Source organism: Corylus avellana, chromosome ca4 (genome assembly GCF_901000735.1).
Source record: "Corylus avellana chromosome ca4, CavTom2PMs-1.0".
Lineage (NCBI taxonomy): Eukaryota > Viridiplantae > Streptophyta > Magnoliopsida > Fagales > Betulaceae > Corylus > Corylus avellana.
This window is the reverse complement of record NC_081544.1, coordinates 33,343,892-33,366,536: the sequence shown is the minus strand read 5'-3', so window position 1 is coordinate 33,366,536 and position 22,645 is coordinate 33,343,892. Positions and strand designations below refer to the sequence as shown.

General features: G+C 36.3%; 4 protein-coding genes and 2 non-coding genes across 6 annotated transcripts; 4 read left to right on the top strand and 2 right to left on the bottom strand.

Annotated features, from left to right (window-relative positions):
* Positions 1-5,007: 5,007 nt before the first annotated feature.
* On the bottom strand, positions 5,008-5,081 carry TRNAV-AAC (transfer RNA valine (anticodon AAC)). Its single transcript has one exon. It is a non-coding gene; the product is annotated as a tRNA-Val (tRNA).
* Positions 5,082-5,139: 58 nt separating this feature from the next.
* LOC132177806 (uncharacterized) lies at positions 5,140-8,814 on the top strand. The gene is made up of 4 exons (XM_059590267.1): positions 5,140-5,794; positions 7,252-7,459; positions 7,647-8,195; positions 8,302-8,814. Exons 1-4 carry the CDS (start codon positions 5,206-5,208, stop codon positions 8,387-8,389), a joined length of 1,434 nt encoding a protein of 477 aa, XP_059446250.1. The 5' UTR covers positions 5,140-5,205; the 3' UTR covers positions 8,390-8,814.
* Positions 8,815-9,699: 885 nt separating this feature from the next.
* On the top strand, positions 9,700-16,439 carry LOC132177130 (uncharacterized). The gene is made up of 11 exons (XM_059589355.1): positions 9,700-9,832; positions 10,086-10,459; positions 11,167-11,325; positions 11,820-11,903; positions 12,782-12,877; positions 13,265-13,357; positions 13,431-13,574; positions 14,418-14,525; positions 15,690-15,741; positions 15,833-15,872; positions 15,973-16,439. Exons 2-10 carry the CDS (start codon positions 10,118-10,120, stop codon positions 15,868-15,870), a joined length of 1,116 nt encoding a protein of 371 aa, XP_059445338.1. The 5' UTR covers positions 9,700-9,832; positions 10,086-10,117; the 3' UTR covers positions 15,871-15,872; positions 15,973-16,439.
* A 578-nt stretch (positions 16,440-17,017) lies between these two features.
* On the top strand, positions 17,018-17,091 carry TRNAN-GUU (transfer RNA asparagine (anticodon GUU)). The gene has a single exon. It is a non-coding gene; the product is annotated as a tRNA-Asn (tRNA).
* A 67-nt stretch (positions 17,092-17,158) lies between these two features.
* On the top strand, positions 17,159-19,795 carry LOC132177131 (uncharacterized). The gene is made up of 3 exons (XM_059589356.1): positions 17,159-17,754; positions 17,917-18,084; positions 19,349-19,795. The coding sequence occupies exons 1-3, from the start codon at positions 17,445-17,447 to the stop codon at positions 19,570-19,572; spliced, it is 702 nt and encodes a 233-aa protein (XP_059445339.1). The 5' UTR covers positions 17,159-17,444; the 3' UTR covers positions 19,573-19,795.
* A 243-nt stretch (positions 19,796-20,038) lies between these two features.
* Positions 20,039-21,980, bottom strand: LOC132177132 (protein PLASTID REDOX INSENSITIVE 2, chloroplastic). The gene is made up of 3 exons (XM_059589357.1): positions 21,647-21,980; positions 21,442-21,537; positions 20,039-20,355 (listed from the first exon to the last, which is right to left on the bottom strand). The coding sequence occupies exons 1-3, from the start codon at positions 21,926-21,928 to the stop codon at positions 20,164-20,166; spliced, it is 570 nt and encodes a 189-aa protein (XP_059445340.1). The 5' UTR covers positions 21,929-21,980; the 3' UTR covers positions 20,039-20,163.
* Positions 21,981-22,645: the final 665 nt, after the last annotated feature.

Sequence of the window (22,645 nt, the reverse complement as noted above, 5' to 3'; positions counted from 1 at the left end):
ACATAAATTGTCATCCCTAATATTGGTACTTTGTTATAGACTTGGAAGTATCATTATTCTCTGATTTCCGCAAGTCGTGATCCTTCCTAATCAATTGATCAACAATTTCTTAGTTCCAAATATCATGTACCTGGTGAACAATTTATTTCCTTAATTTGTTGCCATATTTGGATAAAGGATCAAGGTTTGATTAAATCATCTGTTTACAATAATATTGGCGTATAAAGAGAGAGATCATTCAAATATATATGTCTTAAAATGTTCTTTATATATATATAATATAATAAATATAATGATTGTGTTATAGATATATATTGCATCTTTGTTAGTGTATGTCTTGCAGCATAATGATGTCATGATATTGAAAGAAAAAGAAGAAGAAATTAGTAGCTAGACTCATAATGCTCGAGTGTATGTATGATCAGAACATGTGCCTCCCAATCAACAAGTGCAATATTGCTGCCCGTCCTTCCAGGGCGGGGGTGATATATGTTGGAGGTGGAGAGCTTTATTTATATATACATTCTCTTTCCTCTTCCCTTGGACAAGAGCACAGGAGCCCTAGCTAGTTGTGTCTGTCCCATAGCATATGATCACTAATCGATCACTTATAAAAACAAAGTGGGAACATCATTTTCGCCATGCACTGTTTTTCCTTTTTCCTATTTCATCCTTGTATTATTTGCCTCTCACAGACAAGACTCCTTTAGGGTGGTTTCACATTTTTCTTTGCTCCACCCCTTTTCTGCTTTCCATTTTCCATTGAAAAAGTGAAGGAGAAATTTGAAATTTTGGTCAATAGACCACCACCATTGATGGTGAGAGATTATCAAAAGACTAGTCTTGTTTAATTAAGCACCTTGGGATTCTGGTATCAGTTCCTATCTAAGGTTAGACTCTCCAAAAAAAAAACCCGTCGGACCCATTGCTTCCTTTTCTACTTTGGTCGGTGTCAGATTAGGATTCATATATGGATTTATTTTTGACATGTTTTGTCGTCTCTAACCCCATTGAATGTTGTGGTTTGAATGTTAGGTCACGAGAAAACTCTCTTTTTGCTGCCATTGGATGAATTCCCACTGCAAACAATGATGGTTTTTGTGAAAGTTATGTATCAACCATTATATGATGCTTCAATGAGTATTTGGTTTATTCAATATCAAACCTGCATTATGTTTTTCTTCCATGTTCGGCAGTCTATTATTGGTTTGTTTAATCAATCACCAACAATTATGAGTCTATATCACTGCTTTCAAAGTGGCTAGAACTCCTAATCCACTCACTAACTAAACTTTACCAATTCAACTTTTTCTAATATGGTTCAAAAAATGATTGGGGTCTTACAATTTTTGGTAATCAAATTTAATTATTTAGCCGTTAATATAGTAAGTGCTATACGTGGACTTACAAACTGATGCAGTACTGTCACGTTGGCCACAATAATTTTTTTTTTCTTACAACTACTTAACAATACTAACGTATCAGTCTCCATTAAAGGGTTGGTCGAGATTGTCATATCAACAATGGTTGATATGATAAATATTATGTACAAATTATATATAAGGGAAACTTCACTCACCCCCCTGAATTGCCACCATTTTTGCAATGTCCTTCTAAAGTTCAAAACATCTCAATTTAGTTGAACTTTTAAATTTTTTCAATGTCCCTCATTTGTTAGGATTTTCAGTTAAATTCCAACAAAATTCCCAAAACATCCCCATTTTTTAGAAAAAAATATTTAAAACTTTTTACAAAGATTGAGGCATGGGTATTTTTGCAAATATCGTTAAATTCGGACCAACACCTTAATCTATGCATTTTTTTTTCTTAAAATAAATGGAGGTATTTTGGAAAAAGTTAACGAATAAATGAAATTGCAAACAATTAAAGATTAATATATTAAATTGAGAGAAATTAAAATTTATGAATGTGACAGTACTACAAAAGTGATAACAATTGAGAGGGTTAAATGAAATTTCTTCAAAATTATAGTACAAGTGTTGCTGGGGACAAATAAATTGATCACTTCACTCGACCGAATGCATCCAATTAGAAAAGTCAACTAGAGAATCCATATATGTCTAAGAACTGTGACAACACAGAGAATATAGAAGGATGACGATGACAGGCAAATGGAAATGGTCTTCTTCTATATATATATATATATATATAGTAATAGCATGTATGCATGATTCGGATAAAACAGTAATACCAATTAATTCACGGTCCATATATGTAATTATGAAGGGTCGTTTGTGACACATTATGTTCCACATGCAATGGCAAAACATCCATGTCGAAAATAGATAATTAAATAAACAAAATTATGCTACAAAATTGTGAATGCATGTCCTCTTCAATCGATCTTTTCTTTGTTAATCTTAAATATATGAACCGGTCGGCTAACCCCATATACCTAACTAGAATTTTCGATAAATAGAAAAAAGATAAGGATACAGATGATCCAGAATTTGCCCTTACAATATAAACTGACAAATAACCCGTTTCTCCATCATTACAACTCTTTCTCAATTCAGATATATATCAAGAAATTAATATATATATATATTAACCCCTAGGGTTGTTGGTAGCTACTCTGCTAGATCTTAGCATTTATTTCCCTTCCCTGCATTTTCTATATATTTTGGAGAAAATGCAGGGAATATATATTGAATTAGTTAATAAATTGTTTGATATTTTCTCCAAAATATATAGAAAATGCAGGGAAGGGAAATAAATGCTAAGATCTAGCAGAGTAGCTACCAACAACCCTAGGGGTTAATTGACTTTGCAGGATTTCCTTATTAATGTGCAAACTACCTACCGGAGACGAAGCAGCCACACAAATTTCAACCCCCCGCTCTGACTATTCTGACACCTAATGAAAATGTGAGTATGTGACACCCACTCCCAGCCAGCCTGACTTCGCACTAGTGCCCAGTGTGAGCCTGTTTGGTAAACGACTTTGGTTTAGCACTATTGATTTTGGCCAGTAATTTTATTTTTTTAATATTTTTTTACTTTTTATATTATATAAATTATTTTTATTATTATTTAAATAAAAAAAATACTATTAAAACAATTTTTTTTTTTTTTCCATATCAAACATTCTTACTTTTTTATTTTTTATTTTTAAAATATTTATATATTTTTTTTCACATCAATCAATTTTTGCTACAGTATCAAACGAGAAGCGTTTAACAAACACACCTGTGTTTTTTTTTTTTCCTTTTTCTGGTATTTTTTTAATTAGCATTCTTTTTTGTTACGGGAAATTTCACTTTTTAATTCCCTTAACCTTTCAATTGCTCTTAATGTGAATTCTTTTGTCAATTTTAGCTATTAAAAATATCAAAAAAGACTAAAATATCTCTGATTTTAATTTTTAATTTTTAAATAAAAAAATGTTTTGAAATTAAGGATAAAGTTGAAATTTTATACAAAAGTCAAGAGTATAAATATCATGTAACGTTTAAAATCTGACGGAAAGATCTACATCGAGAACCATTAAAAGTTCAGGAGTTCAAAGTAAAAGATTTAAAAATTTAAAAAATTTGTCAAATTATGTGAAAATTCACGGGCTAAACTAAAGTTTCCTTTTATATTATATTATTTTGTTTTGTTTGTTTTTTTTTTTTTCTATGGTGATGGGGAAAATAATGCATTTGCGTGTCAGTAGTAGTGTAGTACCTTTGTTGGCATGTTCATATCAAACCAGGCCAAAAAATTGTTGATATCAAATCAAAGAAAAGATGTGAGGGATATGAGGCCTCAAGCACGACATGGACCGCCAGGTCTTTACCCCGTCAACAGGGAAGAGCTCTGACATGAGTGGCTCAAATTGTTCGGTGGGTGCGTGATATGTGGGTTGAAGCTTATTCCACAGACAACAATTTTTTACTTTATTTTAATCTTTTTAGAACAATAATTTGTGTTCGGTTCGGATGCTGATGTATACGTACAAAATTATATAAATTAATTTTAACAAGATTTATTTAATTAAACGAGTTAAATTCATTAATATTAACTTGCCAATTTAGTGTTGGTTCGTAGATTGTATAAAAAATGTTAGCCCTATGCCAAATTAAGGGTAGGCAAATTACCGTTTACCGTTTTAGAAGTCGGTCTAATCGGTTAATGATTTTTATATTGACGTTGGTTCGGTTTAGTTAATCGGTATACATATTTTTTTTTTAGGAAATGCTTATCATAATATGCTAATTAAATATTTTTTAAAAAAAATTTGTGAGTTTGAATCTAATTATATTATATTAATCATTACGTATTCCAGAATTAAAAAAAAATAATAATAATAATATTTTAATTAGCTCGTATGGTGTGACTTGTAGTAAACCTGTCAATGCAAAAGAGGAAATATCAATTTATTCCTATAAATAATAAGAATATTTAATTAGTAACACCGACAAATTCTTAGAGCCCAAATTTTGATTATTATTATTCTACATGAAATTTAATATTTAACACTTGTAGAATATACTCCGACATTTAAATCGCAAGTATAAGCCCAAAGTGATGTACCGATTTTAACCCAGAGTTGGACCCATTTTCCACATCGCCGATCGGCCGATGCACATGTCCAACTAAACTGGCTCAACGGAAACAGATCGGCCAGTGTACTTTTGTCCCGTATTGGCAACTAAACTAGCTGCTAGTGCGCTTATCATTTTACACAATCATGACCCCATGGGACAGCTGTTTGGATAACTCAAATTTCATTTGCTTGAATTGCTCGAACATGAGGCTGCCAATTGTGCCGTGAATCGAGCAGCCTCATTGCCCGAGATCTAAATCCAATCGTTGTGTTCCAGCCCAAGCTCCTGGATTCGTGCAGCTTTAAGAGTTTGGTTAACAGCCAGCCCAAATGAAGAACAATATTCAAGCTAACAGTCCGCAACAACAAGCATTTTCTTTCTGTTTTGGTCCAAAAAAAAGATTTGACGAAGACAGCCCAAAATTAGCCAACTAACCCAAAAGAGTAGCGAAAAATGGCGTCGCCCGGGTTCGAACCGGAGACCTTCAGTGTGTTAGACTGACGTGATAACCAACTACACCACGACACCGCTATGTTTCTACCGCATCAAATGTTACTATATAACCATTTTATTATACTTTTGATGCACATTATCTACCGGTGGCACTACAGTTTTGGCCCTTGGAGAAGAACAAGGAGCCAGAGCGACAAAGATGCTAAGCACAAGAGTGTTTCCACCACCCTGCAATTCAAATTCTCTTCTCACTCGTCAATGCACTACCACAACCTCCCTCTCAGTCCCGCCCAAAACCCACCTCTCTTTGGTCCCAAATACATGCTCAACTGGTTCGCTTTACGCATTCTTTTGTAAAAACCACTCCTTTATCTCTTCCTTGCCGCAATTCCAGCAAACCCATGTCGCTTTTCGTGTCTTTTATCAACGTCAAGGTTGTGGGTTGGGCGTACGTGCTTTGAATAAGCGTGGGACAGGTGGCGTTGGGGTCGTGGAAATGGATGGCTTTGATGATGACGACGACGAGTTAGATGATGATGATGAGGAGGAGGAGGAGGAGGTGATGGTGATGGATGAGGATGGGATGCTATTGCCTCTCGAGAAGATGAAGCAGTGGCTGAAGAACAAACCGCGAGGGTTTGGTGAAGGGAAGGTGTTTGACACCTTTATTGAGGACAAGCTGCTTGAAGAAATGGAGCAGAGTGCGCAGGCACAGGTTGGTAATGTCAATAAGCTTAAGAACGATCCCATACAGCCTACTTCCATGAAATCCGGTCCAATAAAACTAGGTCAGTGATTGTTTTTACTTGCGAGTGAGTGAATTCTGTACTTGGCTTAATATACTCATCTGCTCGAATGTGTTTTGCGGCCATTGCTTGTTTGTTGGAGAAGCTGTTGGGTTTTATCTGATTGTAATGTTTTTAGTGCTAGAATTTGTTACATAGCGACGATGTTCTTGGTTTCTGTTTCTCTTATGGTTTTTCGTAATGCACTATAATTCCCCATATATCATAGAAATGCATATAGAAGGACATTCTATAAATACATATATGTCAACCTGTTACCTGTTGTTGGAGGCTAGACTGGAGTGGGCTTGAATGATAAGTGGAGTGGTTAGATAAGTTGGGACCAAAGATTGCAATAGAAAAAAAAGAAATAATACTACTTCAAGTACAAGCATTTCTGAGGAATGTGGTGAACCGCCTCGGCTTGCCACTGTCCATGAACTTAAGAAAATAATTCATCTAACCCAGTTACAAAGAGGCTTTTATTTTCTCTTCTTACTAATAAGAGTATTATTAATGGCAAGCACTAGCAGAGCCAATCTATCCTGTTACCCTTATTTAATAAATTTAATTGTATGGCCAATCATTAGTACAAGCTCATTTCAAAGCTTGGCTGGTAATTCTTCAGCCACCTTTTATATTCCTTAGAAATCAATGTATGAGTTCATCATTCTCTTTGTCCTCATTACAATCATCAGTACATTGTCCTTTTTAAGAGACTGTTGTTCACTTTTCCTTAGCTCAATACCGATAAGCTTAAGAACCCTTCTAATGTGGAAATGCATAATTTGTTCATGTTGCTCCCACTGTATCCCTTCCACCCACCCACCCACCTTTTCTTTTCCCCCTAATTTATGCATTTCCAGTTGGTTGTATGGTTTTCTTTTTTAATTAAACAAATGATTTTCAGTACTCAGAAATTTCTGTTTGTGCATTGCTTTCCCAATTAAGTTCATCGCACCCATTTTTTCAATTGTTTATGAGTAGCATATTGATTTGTGGAGACTGAAGAAAATCTGTTGACACTTTTGACAACATTGGGATCTAGGACTGGAATCACCATTCTTCTTCTTCTTGGTCCATTGCGTTCATTGTAAAATTTATTCTCTAAATTTTCTGTACTAAAATTCTTGGTACGTTGGTTTGTAGAGACTGAAGAGCATCTGTCTGATACGATGACAACGCAAGGTTGTAGCACTGTACATTTTTATTGTATTAGCAGCTAATAGGATACCCACAAGTTTGTGATATCAGTCGCTTATTTATGTGATGTTGCTAAACTAAATGCTTTTCTCTGTCAACAATCGTATTATAGGATCCTTTTTGGTGTGCTCTGACTAAGTTGTTGGTAATATTCATTCAATATTTAATCATTAATTATTTTCCAGTTAATTTATTGCATTTTGTATTGTTTAGCCAAAGTGAGTCTGAGTTTACTGTACTGCATTGGCCTTTTGCAGCTCCTAAAGTTGTTCCAAGTGGAGTTCAAGTACGAGTTGCCAACCTTCCTAAGAAAAAGAATGTCCATAGGGATTTGAAATCAGCTTTCGGGGGGGTCCCTGGTTTACTTAATATAATCCCTGCAGTTTCTGGGAACAAGAAGACTAGGGATCCTGTCTGTAAGGGTTTTGCTTTTGTTGATTTCAAGTCTGAGGAGTACGCAACTAGGTATTTTATTTTTCCTGAAAATAATTATATAGAACTATAAGTTCTTCATTTACCTGATGTGACATTATTCCATACTGAACATTGCATCTGATTGGCATGGAAAGACTTCTTTGCCAATACAGAGAGATCCAAACTTTCTTACTTTGATAGTATGATATTCATTAAAACAATACTCCTCTTATGGCAGGTTCATACAGATATTTTCTGGACAAAGTATTATGTTTGGTAAAATTCAGAAGCAGATAAGCTGTGAGATTATGAATTCACAGTCTCCAAACTCTGCTCATGTACAATCAACAGACATTCCCCATACTGTTTCCCAGTTAAAAGTTCTTGACGTGGAAGGGAATCGAAACACAGATTCCAACGTTGATGATTCTTCTCTGCATTCATGGGAGGAGAACAAGTTTGATGAATCTGATGATCCAGATACTGAGCTCGTTAGAGCAAATGTAGAAGACATCAGCGAGAACCTGGAATCTATCAGTGTATCGAAAGTAATTGGTGATGATAATATGGAAGCCAGGACAGATTCTTTAACTCATTCATTCTCTTCAAAGAAAGAGAAAACTTGGGCACCTGAGAAGAAGTTACTTGCTGAAGGAAAAGGAGAGAAGGTTCCTGAGAAAAAGCCACGTGTGAAAGTGAAAGGAGAAAATGTTCTTGAGAAAAAGCCACGTGCAAAAGAAAAAAGAGAGAAGGTTCCGAAGTTGGGCATTCCAGGGTCTGCAAAGAGGTGCTTTCCTGTGTTTTGCATTCTGTTGTTGACATGATTTTCCTCTTTTATTTTTATTTTTATTTATTTTTTGTAATTATACAATTTTCGGTTGATCATGGTGCAGGTTAAGGATCAAGGAGAAGGCTGTACTAAGTGATGTTTTCTCTAAATATGGGGTACAAGCAGCTTTGGCTTCAAAGGAAGGGAGCTAATCAGTCTAGAGTAAATCATTTGAAATCTGATAAGATGAGACCATTACTACAAATATGGATGTAAATTGCATATGCATGAAGAAATTATGGTCTCGTTGAATTTTTTGTTGCATCATTTCATTCGGATCAGATGATAATTGGCCAGAGAACCTGTTCAGCGTCCTCAGATGTAAATTTCCAATTGATGGGCACTTTTGATCCAGCCTGAAGCAATATTTTCACTTTTATGTGAACATTGTCTTCTTGAACTTCACAGTATTTTCTGGATTGTGGCCAAGTTTTTATACTCCAAATGAGGTTTCTGTGCCCACCTTGGTTTATGTAACTTATTCCATCTGAATGTTCAGGACTCGATCTTGTTTTAAGTTTATTTTTAAAATTATCTTTTATGGTATTATAATATTTTAACAATTTTAGTCTTTCAATTTTTTTTTTTTGTCTATTTATTATTTTCTCTTTTTCTGAATTTCATTTTCAGTATTCAATGGTTTTTTTTTTTTTTTTTTTTGTTGCCAAGCCTACTATCATCTACTATCAGAACAAGTTTAGTTATGCTCAGCATCACCTTTGGACTAACAAAAAAAAAATTGAAGGAATATTTTATGAAAGTTTAGAATCCACAAAATACTAAAGTTGCTCATCTAAAAACTAATCTCGTGCATATGCCATGTTAAACCTAAATTCATCAACTAAAATGTCGGATTTTGACCGAGTAGGGTTTTTCTTACCCACTTTGCAACTAGATATGGAAACTTTTAGACTTTTTTTAAAACTACATTTACTTCCTTTTAACTTCCACTCAATTTGTAGCATTTTCCAGACTTTACAAAGTAACAATTCTTTTCAAATTATCAAACATTTTCACTTTGCTCTGTTAACTTCGTTGTTAACTTCGACGAAACAACACACCACATGACCCCGCACATAAAATAAAATGTCTATTATACAATTTATACCTCATATCAAATGTGGAAAAATACATTTATACCCATAGAATGAAAAAAATAAAAATAAAAATGGGCCATCGGGTCATGGTGACTCCACAACCACACGGACGGTTAATCGCCAGTAGGTATCGCTGAAGTCTCCTTCGGTCATGTTTAAAAAAAAAAATAAACTCATGCAAGGATATAATAAATATTTTGAATTAAGTGCAACTGTGACACATTTGGTATCGGATTTAACAAACAGAGGGGCTAAGTGAAGGGCCAAGTAAGAGTTATTTGCAATTTTTTAAAATGTGTGGAGACACCACATATAAATTAGGACCACTTGGGTCAAGTATACTTGAGATCAACCCGTTCCCGTTAAACCCGCCAAAACCCACCCAAAACCCATAACACCTCTGTCTCCGTCTGTCTGTCTGTCCCTCTTTCCGGTGTCGGCATTAAGCGCTGCGTGAGCTTCATCACTTCCACGCAGCTTGATCACAGTGATCAATTGGTACGTTAGAATACGTTAATTAGGGTTTTGCTCCGTCTCATTAAGCTCCTGTGTACGTATTTTTATGCTACTTTTGGTTGGTTAGCTAAAAACAAGTAGACATTCTGAAGAAAACGGAATTAGGTTAATCATGTTGTTTTAAAAAATCTATGTTCCTTAGTTTCAGGGTTTGGTAGAAAATCCAAAATTAATTTCTTAGAAGTTTTTTATTTTTGATGGAAGAATGTTTTAATAGCAAGCAATTTACTTTCAGAAATCAGGAAAACCTGGGAAGCTTACTCTCTGATGAACTGCTTGTGGCAAGTGTCTTCATATACTGCGGCAATAGTTAGAAGGACCAGTCATTTTGTTGCGAGGAGTTCTTTGTATGGATGTGCTAATTCCTCATGGAAAATAAACTTTGAGTACACTGGTCTTAGGGCAATCTATTTAGAACCTGTGCGGACAAGGTTTCATGTTCGGTGCTATTCGTCTCGAAGGGGTAGCAAAAGCAAGTCTCCTTTACGGAAGTTAGATTCCGAGCCGGTGATGGAACAAGAGAAGGATGCGTTCTTTGTTGTGCGGAAAGGGGATATTGTCGGTGTTTATAAGAGTCTGAATGATTGTCAGGCTCAAGTTGGATCTTCAGTAATTCCTTTTGCCCTATAATTACTGCTTTATAATGTTATTTTGATTCTAAATTTGCAGATTTTCTTATTAACTGGCTTATTTTGTTAATCTATAGGATGTTTTTGAGACGTCTTTGGGACTATGTTCAAAAGAAATGGTGTGGATTTTAAAATTAGTAATCATGTGTATAGAAACATTAGCAAAGGAGAAAATTCACAACATTAGAAACTTTATGTTATCATGTTGAATGCCAGTTGCTGCCACTATTAAGTCTGTATTATTCATTCATAACTATACACATAAATCTGTTAGAAATCTGTTGAATAGTTTCCTTTGCTTATTTTTTGTGGATATAATTTTTTGTTTTGGATAAATTACTACTAAATTGAAAGCTGCTAAAGAGACAAAAAGAATAAGTGTAGTTTGACAATCCTTAATTAAGTTGCTCTTGCTCGTTTTGCTTGTGGTTGTTTTCCAGTTTTTACATTCACTATACGTTGAAGCTTTCGAGACCATGACTTGGTGGTTGGTTGCTAATTGGTCATTCTCTGTCTGTTTGCATATGCCAGCATTACATGAAATCGAGATAATAACGTTTTTCGCTTCTTTCTTTTCCTTGATGCAAATTATTTAAAAGAATGTAAGAGCTACAATGCATTTCATTATATTGTGTGTATTTATTAGACCCCTGATTACTAAACAGATGATTGTCCTTCTCCTGGTAGATATGTGATCCTCCGGTTAGTGTGTACAAAGGATATTCTTTGCCTAAGGACACTGAGGAATATCTTATCGCTCGTGGGTTTAAGAATGCTGTCTACACTATTAATGCTGCAGACTTGAAAGAAGATCTTTTCGGCACTCTTATGCCTTGCCCTTTTCAAGTAAGATGACTTATATTGTATATTTTAACAATTGAAAACTCTTCTTTTCAATATAATGTGAAGGCAGATAATTATCTGTGCCAATTTGATGTGAACTTCTATGAATTACTCTCTATGTGGGCTGAACTTTTCCACTAGTTCCTTTGGATCTTTGAGAAATTTGTCCGAACAGTTGAATGTGCCTGCTCTCTGGTGATGTGATTACCTGTTCTGCTTATAACTTGAGAAGCTGAATAAGGAATCATTATATAACCTTGCTCCTTATGACTTATTTTGCTGTCTTAACTTTAAGTTGGTTGAGGTGTCTGTCCAAACCATTTTGTGATTATGTCAAGAATTACTTGTATTTTTTGCATCACATTGGCTCTCTAGTTGCATGCTTAAGAGTATGAAATTTTGTTCATAACAGTTCAACCAAAAGTTATATGCTTATTGTGTACCTACTGCATGTGGCTTATAGAATTGGGAAGATTAAGACTCCATTTACATTTCAGGATCCAGCTTCTTGTAGACGTGAAACATCTAGCAAGGATGCTTCTAAAAAAAGATCACAGGAAGTGCGTGAATCAGAAATTGCGGTAAGTTGTTTCTAAACTAGAAAATTGTTGTTCAAGAACATGAAGAACCATTATGGCACATTTTTCAGTAAGATGACATTTTTGAAAGTGCTCTTATGGCTTTTGTTAGTCAGCAGAAGTTTCAGTTGAGTCTTTGTCATCGTCATTAGCTCATAACTTGGAGTAATAACATCTTCTAAACTGTATTCTGAGGGCATCAGTTGTAACACTTTTTAAATGAAATTGAGGTATTCTGGTTGATCCTTCTTTCATTGACTAGATGAGCTCTGGTTGTCTGTTTGATGCCAGAGAATAGGGATTATTACTGTTATTTAGTGCTGGAGGTTAATCAGGGGTTTAATATGCTAATCAAGGGCTGATTATGTAAAAGGTGGGTGGTGATGTTCCAATGATTTATGGTCATTTTTGTCCTCCTTGGCAGTGTTTGTGATCATCATCCTAGAACTCCATTCACCTTGTATTTGTCTCTCCTCCTACTTCTTTTATTGTCCTTTTTCTTTTGGCTACAGTAAGTCATTTTCCGTGAACTTTTGAAGGATTTTGGACTTCTCTGCTAAGAAATATGCCCCACTCCCTCAATTCCACCCCCTCCATTGGCCACCGCATCTGCGTCACTGGTTCCTCCACACCCCCAGCTTCCCCCGTCAACCTCCAAACCCCTCTTTTTCTTGCTTAGGAGTTTAGGGCAAGGGAGATTGCGCATAATATGAATCTTAGGCTTTAGGTGGAGTCTAAAAGCATGGAATTTCATGCGTCATATTTTAAAAGCCTATTTGTTTTTTTCTTCTATGCTAATATTCGGGTCCTGGTGTATGATGCAGACTCTGCTGTGATATTCTTGGTTTGCTTATAGTGACTCAAACTTTATGCTGCTGCAGGAAGTAGTTGGTTCTGCATCCATTTCAACTGATCCCTTGAGAAAGCTTGTCAAGCTAGACCATTCTGCTATGGTTGAAGCTCCGTCCGCTGTTTGTGTAAGTGTATATCAAGGTGATGCCTAATGGTTACAAGAAGGAAATTTGATGTAGAGTGCCCTTATATAGACCCCTGTTTTTGCTCCACCCATACTCTCCTTTGTACTTAGGCAGGTCTTCTTATCCCACTGTTTGGTGTGGATGAAGCCAAAAAAGTGGCTCAGAACCGAGGCAATTCATACTTTATTTTCTTGTTAATTAATACATTGAATTATGGGGGCCTTTTACTCGAGGACTACCTACCACACACTCTATCCAAGATTGTGGACAGAAGGGAGATTTTTACTTCTTTGTTCAGAGCGTGGCGAGTTATATGTGGTAGCGTAATGCTTTGCATATATGGTGAAAACAAAAATGTGATCTGTGCAATCATGTTTTTATGCACAGCAATCCTGTATTCTTGAGTTTGATGGCGCATCAAAAGGAAATCCTGGACAAGCTGGTGCAGGAGCTGTGCTGCGAGCTGATGATGGAAGTTTGGTATACATTTTACCCTGTGGTGTTTATATGCTACTTTTATTCATATCTTTATCTAACCTTGCTTTCTATGTAGACCTGTAGATTGCAGGAAGGTTTGGGCACAGCAACAAATAATGTTGCTGAATATCGAGCTTTGATTTTAGGGTTGAGATATGCTCTTAAAAAGGGTTTTACTAGCATCCGTGTCCAAGGAGACTCCAAGCTCATCTGCATGCAGGTTTGCAATGATGTTCCTTTTTTTTTTTCCTTTAATGTGCGTTGGGTGTCAAGAATACATGTTCATGTTTAATTGTCTCTAATTATCATCTTCTGCTGTAGTTCGCTGGTGATATGTTTCCTTCACCCTCCAACCTTTTTTCTCCATATGTAGGTTAATATATATGTAAAAACAGAATTTCTCGTTGTTGTTGCAGCAAATTCAATTCTTATCAGAAAGAGGAGTTTGATTAAAGAGATTATATATCCATTAAAATAGTTTCTTCTCAATCAGAAGGCCTTTTGGTGCTAGCTTTTATGCCTAATTTGAATTTGCCAGTGAATGATGAGTTGTAATGCTTAGATTGGTGTTTTGTCTAGCCTGATTTACAAGGCAACTATTTGGTCTGATATTCCATTTGGGGTTGTAAATTTAAAGCAAACTTCTGGCTTTGGTATTGCAAGATCTTAGCTCTTAACCTCAAACGGCTGATTGTACATTTAAGAGTGAATTTTAACTTTCCCACCTTGTGGTTTGGAAAGTTTGACAGGTTTGTTATATTATATTTCGCTGTCAGGGTAGAAAGAGTAAGCAATTCACCTTCCTGATGCATCTTCATATATGTGTGTATTCTATCTGTATTAATGCCAAAGTCTTATGGAATAAACCTTGATGACACTTTCCAACCTCAGGGTGGCAAAGTGAAAACAGGCCATATCTAGGGGCCCAAAGCACGAGTGGTACCCAATGATATGATCAATACCGTTCATATTTTTTTTTAGTTATTTGTATTGGTTGCGTTTTCCTGTACTTTGGCTTTTCTTTTTCCTCAATATTTTATAAACAACGCGTTTCATGGAACAGGTTCAGGGTTTGTGGAAAGTAAAAAACCAGAACATGGCTGACTTGTTTGAGGAGGCAAAAAAACTGAAGAAGAAATTTCTGTCCTTCAAGATAAATCATGTCTTAAGGGTGCGTACAATTGATTTTGCTTTGGTTTTAATGCTATATTGTAGTTCTTATGTGCCCGGTACAACAGATATAGTAACATAATATTCATAAAAAAAGAAGAAGCTATTGTAACAGAAAATAGATGGTATGCTACACCCCTTGGAAGGATGGACAACACACAACTTTGAACCATAGTTTCCACCCACTCACAAGAAAATGGGGCCACTACTATAAATATAGAAAGGAATAATTAATCAATAAACCATCTTTAACTTTTTGTGCAGCAGTGCTTCCATAGTTGTAGCATGCATACCAGTGCTTAGCGTGTGTGTGTATATATATTTATGTTTGTTTGATTGGTAAATTACATGCACCGGTGGGATTTGAACCCATGACTTCACCCTCCACCTTGCTATAAAAGGAGTAAGTACTGTTTGAGCTAAAAGCTCATTGGCGAATTTTGCAATTATATTCACTGCAGCAATAGTTAGATCGTTGATTTTTTTTTTCTTTACCATTACATTTAAGACTCAATATTTATTGTTTGACTAAACTCCAGTATTTTTCCCTATCATTTACATAGTAAGCACATATGTTGTTTTGTGCCAGCAGATCTGGACTAATGACACTGTTGTATAAATCCCACAATATTCTTCCATCCATAACTATGTATCTCAACCTGATACAAAATAACTAGAATAACTAGTTCGTTGCTGCTTGCCTTGGTTGCTAAGGGATGTGTGGTTTTTCCAGTAAAAAAAAAAAACTCTTTAATGCATCAAATCTCTGGTGGTGGCTTATGAGATGGTGTATTAAATTGCATTGTCCAGTATCATGTATTCAAATGGTTAAGCTGCTTGCTGTGTCATTGTTTAAACAGGCCGAGTTACAAGATCCACGGTTTACAATTACAAGCTTATTAAGCTAGCTCGTTAACTATTATCATATTCAAATGCCTCCGACTTTGGTTGTTTACTATTTTTTGGTAAATCCATTGGATTCATGTCTTTTCTCAATGTCTTCATCAAGGTTCCTTTTGGCATTCTTTTTGTGTTTTTAAATTGGACTGTTATGCATAGAAACATGTACTCGTTTGTTACTTCATGCATAAGAATCCTGCTACTGCTGCTTTTATGTCATTGCTTATTTTTCAACATTCTGACATTTTCTTTCTACCTCTCGAAGGAACTAAACTCTGAGGCTGATGCTCAAGCAAACTTGGCAGTCAGTCTTGCTGGTGAGGCTCTTGTGGTTTATCTAGCTTTTCTGGCCTTTAATTTTATTCTTATCTATTCACTCATTCTTGTGTAACCTGTCTCCTGCTACAGATGGTCAAATCGAAGAGTTGGAAAAGTTGTCCAATTGATGGTAGGCTGCTGGATATGTTCACTTTTGAACTATAGAAAATGTCCTGTACAATGAGAGATTTGCGTTGGTCTTTGGGCTAAATTATTTTGCTTTTATATAGGTGACCTGATTTTTTGACAATTAAGCCCTCGAGAGTGTAGGAAATCTGGATTTAGAACTTACTGCCATGATGAGCCATGCACAGATGACTGGGTGTCATATCAAGAAGCATTGGATGATATTCTTTGAAAGTTTAGCCCTAGGCAGGAATCAGGGGTGAATCAATTTGTTTTTGATTTTTCACATCATAGAGATACGAGTGAGCCTCAATACAGTTGAATTTATCCAGCCAACTTGGGATCTGATATACAAAGAAACGAGTGAAGAAAATCTGTCAACTTACTTTGTATTCTTACCTTCATTAATAATCATTATCTTCTTCATTTTCAGAAGCTCTCTTTGTCTCGCTTTTCAATAAGCAAAATCGAAATGCATAAAATGGTGGGGCATGTAATATACCGGGGATCTTTAGAGGATCCTAAGAGCTTGTGGCAAATTGTAAACATTACAGGACCACATCACAAGCTAGTGGGCAGTTGCCTTTTCAACTATTAGGGATCTTTGTGCTATAATATATCTCAAAACAGTATATATTATTGGTAGAGTTGTTACTATTCTAATAATTGACACTTAAAATTATGAAATTGAAATATAACCCACAATTTAGAGAACAAAATTTATTTTTTATTAACAGTGCTGTAAATGGTTTAGGCTGACGTAGCTCCGAGTCAGCCTCCAACGATTGTATGTTGATTTGTGTTAGCAAATTTTAAAGAATTGTAAGTTTAGGAATTTTTTTTTTTAAAATATTTTTTTGGGCAACTGTGGATAAATCCAAGTTTTGTGTGCTTTGCTGTGTCATCATAGGGTTTAGCCCAATCTGTGAGTTGATTAAAAAAAAAGGCCCAATTTGTGAGTTTGAGATCCTATATCACATAAAGGTATACTTGGTTTAAAAACGATGAGTATCCATTTGTTGGGATGATGGGATCTTGAGGGGAATTCATCACATACGTAACAAATGACTATATGTTGTTCTAGGCCCATATATTGTTTCCACAATAAAAATACCGTAAGTATAAAATACCGGCATCTGCAGAACAAGAGCTGGAGTAGCTCAGTTGGTTAGAGCGTGTGGCTGTTAACCACAAGGTCGAAGGTTCGACCCCTTCCTCTAGCGGTTTTTTTTATTTTTTAATTTGTCTTCCCTCTTCATTTTGGGTGGGTCTGAAAATGGGCCGCGCACTTCTCACTCCCTATCCTATCCTGTCTAAAATCGGGACATAGAAAGAGGCTTCAAGAAGTGTCTAGAACACGGCGAGATTTAAGATCCAATTTCACCATTGACGCCCGATTGAACCAGCATCCAGGCCCTGAAAAAAAAAGATTGCCACTTGTCATCCATGGGACCCTTTCACGTTCCTCGGAGACTTGCAGATCAAGAAATGCTCTTTGAGGCTCCAGCCCTAGCATCTGCAGTACCGAATCAAAATGACCTGAATAAGCAAGCAGAGCAGAGCCTGAGAACCTAAAATGATGAATATGACGGCAATGTTGACGAGAGGCGTTCGAAACTTAACCGCCGTAACTGTAACAAGGAGAGCTTCGTTTTACCGCTTATTTTCTTCAACCTCCTCGTCAACCCCCTCTCCGCCTCCTTCCGGCGTAGTCGTTTCAGGTGCCGCTGCTGACGTGGCCGATGTCGTCGAAGAAGAAGAAGATGAAGCGCAGAATCTGGTGTACTCGGATGCGGCCGCTTCCTTGGCCGTCAAGCCGGCGATCCCCACTATCCTTCAGCCACGTGTCGTCGTCTACGACGGCGTCTGCCACCTCTGCCACCGAGGTACGTGTACACTCTGATTCAATTTTTTTTTTTTTTTTTCCTTTCCTAGGGTTTCTCTTTTCCAAATGCATTTTGAAATTTGATGTCGTGTTGTTTTTCGGTTATTGCATTGGATTCCTGGAGTGTAGCTTTTGAGATTGAACTGTATTTTTGTGTTTAAAGGGGTGAAGTGGGTGATCAAAGCAGACAAGCATAGGAAGATCAAGTTTTGTTGCCTTCAGTCGAAGACTGCCGAGCCGTACTTGAGGCTGTGTGGTTTGGATCGCGAGGATGTTCTCCGTCGCTTTTTGTTCATCGAAGGCCCGGGCTTATATCACCAAGCATCAACCGGTTAGAACCGCCATTCGCTTTTACATTATTTGTTCGTGTATGTGTTTAATTCTTTCATGAAAGGCTGTGTTTAAAAGTGTTTTTTTCGGTAAACTTGTTTGTTTGTGGATTAAGTTTCAAATGGAAAAGAAAAAACAAAGACAAATTAGGGGCTCTCTTTGACGGCTTATATTTCGGCTATACTTACTAATTACTGCAAAGCTGCTGGTTCTTGAAGCATATTAGTTGCAATGGATGTGTTAATGTTTCTAAATCGTAACTGGTAAAAGAATGCCCATTGCAGCTCTTATGCGTATGGTTTGTGTTCAAGAGAGACTTTAAGGTCAACTCTTTCTTGTTGTTCACAGCTATTGCTCCTCCTACTTTCTTCCTTTTCTGTCCCTTTACTGTGAAAATGATAGAGACCATATATAAATGAGGCTTTAAGGTCAACGTGACAAACTATTAGGGGTCTTTATCAATAAACCCAATTTCTGGATTTAAAATCAAATTGCTTTTCATTGGCTGCTGGTGATCATTTATAAGATCCTTTTATATGTTATGGAAGGCTCTGTGCTGGGCACCGAATTGGCGTTTCTATAATGTACATGAGTTCAAAGACCCTTTGAAAAATTGGCTTGGATTTAACTCGCAAGACCATGGTGTTATTCAATCTCTTGCACTGTGTCTGTTCGCCTGTGTAGATTATGCGTGATTCTTGTCGGGGATGTCTTTTACCAAGAACTTGTGTCTGGTCACTTATGTTTTGCTTCAGCCTGGCCCAACAAAGCCCCCTACTTTTAGTCCTTTTGCTTCTTGTAGAATCTTTGGACAAATGATGAGAGAGCAAAGGAAGTGTTGTTGTTCCCTACTTGCAATTTATCTTTGAAGGTTCAGTTGATGAAAACAGTTATATTCCTGGGTATTCATGGCCATTAGATTCTTGGAAAATTTCCTCTTTTGTCATTCCAACTGATCCCATTATAAATTGTCACAGGAAACTTTATTTTGTATAAGATCCAAAATCAATTTCTTCTGTTATAGAGTGTCAGATTCAAGATTTGATGATTTTGGAGAATTTTGTGGTTTCAGCATGTGTAACACAAACTTGGGAGCATCTATCAAGAGAGCAAACTTATGAATATTTATACAGATAGTTGTGCTTTACAAGTACATGAATGTGAATAGTGTGAATTACTATCGATTTTCTTTGTCCAGCCTGCCTTTCCTACTGTACTTTTTAACATGATTATGCAAATTGAATTTGGTTGATGTAATTCTGCAGCTGCCTTGAGAGTTTTGTCCTACTTGCCGATGCCTTATTCTGCTTTAAGCACACTCTTGGTAGTTCCAACTCCACTGAGGGATGCTGTCTACGATCATGTTGCCAAGCGACGGTATGACTGGTTCGGGAAGGGTGAAGATTGCTTAGTTTTGCAAGAGAAAGAGCTGCTTGAACGTTTCATTGATAGGGAAGAAATGATGGATCGGAGTAAATCAGATTTGTGATTAGCTTCTTAAATGCCATGAGCCCCATTTTGTTTGTGGATGAATTGGTTAATATTCTAAAGGGGATATAGATATCTAATGTTGTAAATGCGGGGTGTAGCTTGGCAAAGCCTTTTTTGTCATAACTAGGAGTTTCATCACTGGTATTACAGGTATCACATATTATGCAACGTAATTCAACACTTCAGTTTTGATCAAATATTGATTTAAGGGAATGCTCATATATTTTTGTATGGTCCTCTATATTGATTGCACTCACTGAACACGAGCAGTTTGCAGTATTGTGAATCAACATGGTCTCGATACTTGATCGTAGGGTGGAAAATGTTTTAGACTAAAGGATTGCAGTCTTATTGAGAATCAGAAAATGATGAGATCATACATAAAATCATTTCCACCGACATTGAGCAGCTTCTGTACGTTTATATAAAAATACATTAGTTTTCCCCTACGACCAGTAATAGAGCAAAACCTGCTCAAATTTCACTCGTCATTTCTCGATTCCTAGACAGACATAATATAACATATCAAAATTGAGAGACAGCTCTTACAGTACCCACATCGACAATACAAGCAATCTAAAAATTTAGCTTAATAGCTATCGCCAGTCCACTCTTTCCAATCCTTGTCAACACAATTTTGGGCCCATTTCACTGCTGCACGTGCAGCCTGAGGACCTCCAGGCAATCCTCGTTCATTTACGGTATCAGCCATGTCAATGAATGGTAAGACCAAGAGAGTTCCAGGACCACCGTAATGGGTGTGTAAGAACTCGCTGAATATCTGTTAAAATGCATCATCACAGGCAACATAGTTTAGTACCGGTATACTTGTACAGTTATACTGAACTTACACAAATCAACTAAACAAGTGCATCAGCTCAGATATTAGTTAATAGACGACCAAAATACCATAGACAACAGAAATAGGCCAAAAATTAGAGGCTGATACAACTGATTGGGTGCATCTCATTACTACATCCTGTGACTAGTTTTTCCTTTTTCCTCTTCTTCTGTGTGTGTTTTATAACATGATTTATCTGTCTACTTTAGGAGTGTTCGTAAATTGTATATGCCTTAACTGTTTGCAGGGCTAATCTAGACATAGTCAGATGGTTTGTTTCTTGCTTCCCCCACAAACCTTCTCTTCCCGCCTTCTTCTCATCTTCATTTTTTTCATTGTTTGACAACAAGAGCAACATATTCAGAGAGTTACTGCGACACATGAAGTACCACAATGTTGTTGGTCCTAAATTCTAAGCTCAGCCAAGATAACCCAATCAATCTGAGGCAGAGAGCAGGAAGACTACAAGTTTCCTCAAACTATAGTGGGGTGTTTCTAAAAGCAGTCTACAGTGGCTTGCTCGTGAAATCCAAGTACTTTTTCCTAAGATATCTTGCTAGCCACCGGGCCTCTGACACAAAGTGCAAGTCCTACACAAGGTGGTATTGTATCTCAAACCAGGAATTTTTTTGTCATTAACTCAACAAAACCTTAAACCCAATAAGGTAAAAGCAAGCAATATGAATCATCTTCTACCAAAGAAATTTTTTGAGCAAAAACAAATACCAAAGAAACCCTTAAATAACAAAGTACTTTTACCTAAAACTTCTTACCAACTACTTTTAGGGCTTTCAAAGGACCTCGAGATAATGATTCCCTTGTACAACATACATAGTATTAAAGCCAATGACGGGGAAGCAGAAAGTAAAATCTAAGTGAAGGGCATTGAGAAGCCTAATATTTCATGACAAAGAATCGAGCAACACAAAAATCCTCTCTTTACACACACGCGCGCGCGCGCGCACAAGGCATAACAAGCGTAAAGTAATTATACAAATAATTTGTAGACAATAGAAGAGAGAGTACCCCAGCGCAGATTTCCACGACTTCTCCAACTGAATCTCCACATACATCTTTCTTAACAAGCTTCTCGTGGAGATGGGTCCTAAATTTTAACGTCTCCTGAATCCAATTTTAATTTTTTATAACGAAAACTCTCAGATTGATACTTCGGCTGAATAAATAGTAATTAAACACAATGTTTATACACGCAAAACGAAGAGAGACTTACGGCATTAGCGAATTCAGGAATTGGGTCAGGGAATTTGTATTCGGCTGCTCTGCAAATCTGCTTGGTGAAAGAGGAGAGTGAAAGTGGTATGCTTTGTGCTTTTTTGCTTAACGAAGGATAGGAATAAGAGCATTTGAATGTAATATCACTTGGACGATTGCACGAAAATGGTGCCGAGCATAAACCTACAACATAAGAAGAAGAAGAAGACGAAGAAGGAAAGAAAGGTGAGGGTGAGTGACATGTTGTCGTTGAAGGAGCTACGCCTGCTCTCAAAGCCATCTCTTTTTCTCCCTTATCCAACTCCTCACCCACTCTGTCGCTTAAACCCCGGAAAGAGGGTTTTTAAAGAGTAGGTTAAAATATTATTTTCACTCTTTTTCTATCGATTTGGTTTATTTCTAAATATTTCGTTTCAACATGATAAATTTTAGCATTTTTCAACAAGAAGTCCGTCGCCGGCTATAAAAGCGGTTAAAACGACGTCGGGTAGGTGATATTTTCGGTTTTTTTTTTTTTTTTTTTTAAAAAAAAAAACACTTTTTCAGAAAAATATTTACAAAGCGAAAATGAAATACTCTTAAAAAATAAAAAACACTTTTTAGAAAAGTACAAAATAAAAAACAATTTTTTTTAAAAAAAAAAAGAAAAAAAAGAAACAAGACATACACTTTATAGAAAAAGCTTCCTACCTTCTAAGGAAAATGTTTTAAGAAAATAAATACTTTTTTTTTTTTTGGGAGATTGACTTGTTAATTAAAAAACAAAAAACTAAACTTTTTAAAGAAAAAATAGAGGCAGCCATAGGGCTACCCGATTCACCAGTCACCCCCAATGAAAGAGGAGTGGCCACTGGCCACAACCACCTTAATAGAATAGAAGTGGCTGTACAATCACCCCAAGAGAACAAAGGTAATTATGTGACCGCTTCTCTTTATTATTATTTTTTTAATATAATTAACATAAAAAAATAAAAAAAAAGTTTATATCTTTTCAAAA